This window comes from Rhinopithecus bieti, unplaced genomic scaffold (assembly GCF_001698545.2).
Source record: "Rhinopithecus bieti isolate Rb0 unplaced genomic scaffold, ASM169854v2 scaffold_14454, whole genome shotgun sequence".
Taxonomy (NCBI): domain Eukaryota; kingdom Metazoa; phylum Chordata; class Mammalia; order Primates; family Cercopithecidae; genus Rhinopithecus; species Rhinopithecus bieti.
Window position 1 is genome coordinate 1,178,019 of NW_016808228.1, and position 5,466 is coordinate 1,183,484.

Genomic DNA, 5,466 nt, shown 5'->3' on the forward strand with positions numbered 1-5,466 from the left:
TTGCCTTAGTGTTACCTCCTTCTCTTGAGCATTCTAGTTCCTCCGTCAGTGACTTGCCAGCCCCTTTATCTATAAAATCACAATCCCTGTGACCTGATTTCTGTTTCACTTTGTAGATATGAAGCCCATTCAATGGACTTTTAGAAAAGCTTAGAATTCCAGGACCCACACCTCTGCCTTTTTTGGGAACTGCTTTGTGCTACCATCAGACGAATGTCTTTGAGCTTGTTCTTTTGCTTCTTATGATTGCAAAGAGCAGCCTAGTTCCGTGAGTAAAAATGCTTCTCTGCAAGAGGAAGGTCTGAGGTTTCACCCTTTTGGAAACAGTGTGTAGGCATCACCCAGAGCATGGCAAGGTTCACGCAGGGGCTCTCTTGCTAACGCTCAGGAACCTCAGGTTTGCCTCAGTTGAACAGCCCAAATCCCAAGGTAGATCAGCAACCTGATGTTCAAAACTCGATATGCAGACTTTGTGAGCACCATAAAGAAGATTTCTTTTGGTTCCGTGTATGTTCCCAGGAAAGTACAGTCATACTTAGTTAGTATTAAAAGTTGGAACAGGATCCCTTGATTGTGGCTTGTTATCTGTGTACATGCGAGTCAAACTTTCTTCTCTGTAGCAAGAGCTCATGAGTAGCCTTTTGTCCCTTCCTCCTGGACAGCTTTGAAACTCAGCTTATTAGGGAGATCAAGTATTTACCATTGGGTCATTTGCACCAGCTTCAATCATCTCCTACAAATGCTAAATTCCCCGAGGGTTTTTCCATGGCTCTACCTTAGCTCTTACTCCCCATGATATCTTTTGCCGTTTTGAGACACACAACAAAGGGGTTCTGCTTTACTTCTTTCTATTCAAAGGCGGCACTTTATTAGTGAGTTTGAGGAGAGAGTGGATGTAACTGACATGAGATAGTGGTTGTTTATCAAACTGAGATCTTTAAGCAAAAAATGAATTTGTGTCTTTTTTTCCCCAAAGGTGGAATCACATTCAAAATCACTAGAAAGGGGATAATTTGATGAAATTATTAAATATTTAATGTTGCTGAATAGAATGTCACACGTGCCATGTGGACTGTGAACTTTGGCCAAACCTTTGTGTCTAACCTAGTCTGATGCTCTCCCCAGGGCCTGGCCCCTGGATGGAAAATTATGACCTCATGTCCACAGTTCCAGCAGCAGTGGTCAGTTCTCCGGCTTAGAAAATCTTTCCATCATACCTGAGGCTTGCTTCTCAGATTTTAGTTCTCCCAAGTGAGGGCTTTGTTGTCTAATTACTACCTAGGAATTTCATATTTTTTCCCTCTGCAACAGCAATAATTTCCCCACTACCTTTTCCAGGTCAACACTTTAGTAGGTGTACCCCCAAGATAAACATTCCTGGGACCTTTGTTTGCATAGTGAAAATGTCACCCCTGAAATGCAGAAACAGGAAAGTTTGTTTTTAAGTTTTAATGAAAACCCCGAGCAAGTGTCACAATTTGCTGTGTCTGATATGCAGTGGGGACATTTTCTCAGAACTTCCATGTTAAGCTGGAAAACTGGAAAGTGAGTTCATTTTGTCATTCTGACACTTGCTCATTTTCTCACTCAACAATATACTTCAGACTTATCTAAATCTGCTAGACTAAAGAGGTTCGCAGTGTCTGTAACTTTCTAATTTTGCTAGAATTCTAGAGTGAGCTCATGAAATAAATGAAAAGGATGATGAACAAAGAGATAAAAGACTGTGCACTCCCTTCTGACACTCACTAACTTTCCCTCAGCCTCAGTTTCCCCACATGCTCCTGGAGGTGATCATTCAGGGATTCATGAGATTTTAGAGACAACACATGAAAAAGCAAAAGGACATCAGAAAGACAAGGAGGTACTTACTATTTATACACAAGAACAAGTCATTCAGTATCTACGACACTTGGAGAAAATTCAAGAGTGATTTCAAATTTCTGATTTCAAATGCCTCCTGTTTTCTCACTTTTCCCTTTTGACGTCTCTAAACAAGCTTCCTCTAACTGCCAGCAAGTCTGATTTCTTTGTATTCAACTGTTTTCAGTCCCAATTAGAGGCAGAGTTAAGTACATTTAAAATAATAATCAAGCGGAGCACTTCCAGGTTGGCTGAATAGGAACAGCTTCTGTTCCATTGGTCTATACATCTGTTTTGGTACCAGTACCATGTTGTTTTGGTTACTGTAGCCTTGTAGTATAGTTTGAAGTCAGGTAGCATGATGCCTCCAGCTTTGTTCTTTTTGCTTAGGATTATCTTGGCTATACGAGCTCTTTTTTAGTTGCATATGAAATTTAAGGTAGTTTTTTGTAATTTTGTAAAGAAAGTCTATGGTAGTTTGATGGGATAGCATAGAGTTTATAAATTACTTTGGGCAGTATGGCCATTTTCACAATATTGATCCTTCCTATCCATGAGCATGGAATGTGTTTCCATTTGTTTGTGTCCTCTCTTACTTCCTTGAGCAGTGGTTTGTAGTTCTTCTTGAAGAGGTCCTTCACATCCCTTGTAAGTTGGATTCCTAGATATTTCATTCTCTTAGTAGCAATTGTGAATGGGAGTTTGCTCATGATTTGGCTCTCTGTTTGTCTATTGTTGGTGTATAGGAATGCTTTTGATTTTTGCACATTGATTTTGCATCCTGAGACTTTGCTGAAGTAGCTTATCAGCTTAAGGAGATTTGGGGCTGAGATGATGAGATTTTCTGAATATACAATTATGTCATCTGCATACAGAGACAATTTGACTTCCTCTTCCTACTTGAATACGCTTTATTTCTTTCACTTGCCTGATTGTCCTGACCACAACTTCCAATACGATGTTGAATAGGAGTGGTGAGAAAGGCCATTCTTGTCTTTTGCTAGTTTTCAAAGAGAACACTTCCAGCTTTTGCCCATTCAGTATTGTATCAGCTCTGGGTTTGTCATAAATATCTCTTATTATTTTGAGATACATTTCATCAATACCAAGTCTATTGAGAGTTTTTGGCATGAAGGAGCATTGAACTTTATCAAAGGCCTTTTCTGCCTCTATTGAGTTAATCATGTGGTTTTTGTCACTGGTTCTGTTTATGTGATGGATTACATTTATTGATTTATGTGTGTTGAACCAGCCTTGCATCCTAGGTATGAAACCAACTTGATCATGGTGGAGAAGCTTTTTATGTGGTGCTGGATTTGGTTTGCCAGTATTTTATTGAGGATTTTTGCATCAGCGTTCATCCAGGATATTCGCCTGAAATTTTCTTTTTTTGTTGTGTCTCTGCCAGGTTTTGGTATCAGGATGATACTGGCCTCATAAAATGAGTTAGTGAGGAGTCCCTCATTTTCTATTGTTTGGAATCGTTTCAGAAAGAATGGTACCAGCTCCTCTTTGTACCTCTGGTAGAATTTGCTGTGAATCCATCTGGTCCTGGGCTTTTTTTGTTGTTGGTAGGCTATTAATTACTTCTTCAGTTTCAGAACTTGTTATTGGTCTATTCAGGGATTCAACTTCTTTCTTGTTTAGTCTTGGGAGGGTGTATGTGTCCAGGAATTTATCCATTTCTTCTAGGGTTTCTAGCTTATTTGCATAGAGTTGTTTATTGTATTCTTGATGGTAGTTTGCATTTCTGTGGAATCAGTGGTGATCTCTCCTTTATCTTTTTTTTATTGTGTCTATTTGATTCTTTGCTTTTTTCTTCCTTATTAGTCTGGCTAGTGGTCTATCTATTTTGTTAATCTTTTCAAAAAACCAGCTCCTGGATTCATTGATTTTTTGAAGGATTTTTTTTGTCTCTCTATCTCATTCACTTCTGTTCTGATTTTAGTTATTTTTTGTCTTCTGCTAGCTTTCAAATTTGTTTGCTCTTGCTTCCCTAGTTCTTTTAATTGTGATGTTAGGGTGTCAATTTTAGATCTTTCCCATTTTCTCCTATGGGCATTTAGTGCTATAAATTTCCCTCTAAACACTGCTTTAGCTGTGTCCCAGAGAATCTGGTATGTTGTGTCTTTGTTCTCATTGGTTTCAAAGAAAATCTTTATTTCTGCCTTCATTTCGTTATTTACCCAGTAATCATGCAGGAGCAAGTTGTTCAGTTTCCATGTAGTTGTGTGGTTTTGAGTGAGTTTCTTAATCCTGAGTTCTTATTTGATTGCCCTGTGGTCTGAGAGACTGTTTGTTATAATTTGCATTCTTTTGCATTTGTTGATGAGTGTTTTACTTCCAATTACGTGGTCAATTTTAGAATAAGTGCGATGTGGTGCTGAGAAGAATGTATATTCTGTTGACTTTGGGTGGAGAGCTCTGTAGATGTCTATTACGTCTGCTTGGTCCAGAGCTGAATTCAAGTCCTGAATAACCTTGTTAATTTTCTCTCTTGTTGATCTGTATAATATTGACAGTGGGGTGCTACAGACGACCACTATTATTGGGTGGGGGTGGGACTCTAAGTCTCTTTGTAGGTCTCTAAGAACTTGCTTTATGAATCTGGGTGCTCCTGTATTGGGTGCATATGTATTTAGTATAGTTAGCTCTTCTTGTTGCATTGATACCTTTACCTTTATGTAATGCCTGTATTTGTCTTTTTTTAAAATCTTTGTTTAAAGTCTGTTTTATCAGAGACTAGGATATAGCAACCTCTGCTTTTTTTTTTTTTTTTTTTTTCTTTCTTTCCATTTGCTGGGTAAATATTCCTACATTCCTTTATTTAGAGCCTATGTGTGTCTTTGCATGTGTGATGGGTCTCCTGAATACAGCACACCGATGGGTCTTGAGTCTTTATCTAATTTGCAAGTGTGTGTGTGTATGTTTGTGTGGGGTTTTTTTTTGCTTTTTTTTTTTTTTTTTTTTTTTTGGAGGGAGTCTTAGTCTGTCACCAGGCTGGAGTGCAGTGGCACAATCTTGACTTACTGCAATCTCCAACTCCCTGGTTCTAGGGATTCTACTGCCTCAGCCTCTCGAGTAGCTGGAATTACAGGCATGCACTACCACTCCCAGCTAATTTTTGTATTTTCAGAAGAGACAGGGTTTCACCATGTTGGCCAGCATGGTCTTAATCTCTTGACCAAGTGATCTGCCCTCCTCGGCCTCCCAAAGTGCTGGGATTACAAGCATGAGCCACCAGGCCTGGCCCAGTCTGTGTCTTCTAACTGGGACATTTAGCCCCTTTACATTTAAGGTTAATATTGTTATTTGTGAATTTGATTCTGTCATCATGATGTTAGCAGGTTATTTTCCCCATTAGATGATGCAGTTTCTTCATAGTGCCAATGGTCTTTAAAATTTGGTGTGTTTTTGAAGTGTTTAGTACTGGTTGTTCCTTTCCATATTTAGTTCTTCCTTCAGGAGCTCTTGTAAGGCTGGCCTGGTAGTCACAAAATCTCTCAACATTTGCTTGTCTGTAAAGGGTTTTACACTAATGAAGGTTAGTTTGGCTGGATATGAAATTCTGGGTTGAAAATTCTTTTTTTTTTTTTTTTTTTT

The 5,466-nt window shown here is 38.8% G+C and overlaps 1 protein-coding gene across 1 annotated transcript in view; it reads left to right on the plus strand.

The window, feature by feature from the left end:
• The first annotated feature begins 445 nt into the window (after nt 1–445).
• The window catches only part of CYP3A7 (cytochrome P450 family 3 subfamily A member 7), a 58,095-nt gene continuing 53,074 nt past the window's right edge, over nt 446–5,466 (plus strand). Inside the window, 1 exon segment of the mRNA XM_017885961.1 lies at nt 446–523. Within this exon segment, the coding sequence (XP_017741450.1) occupies nt 446–523 (78 nt within the window).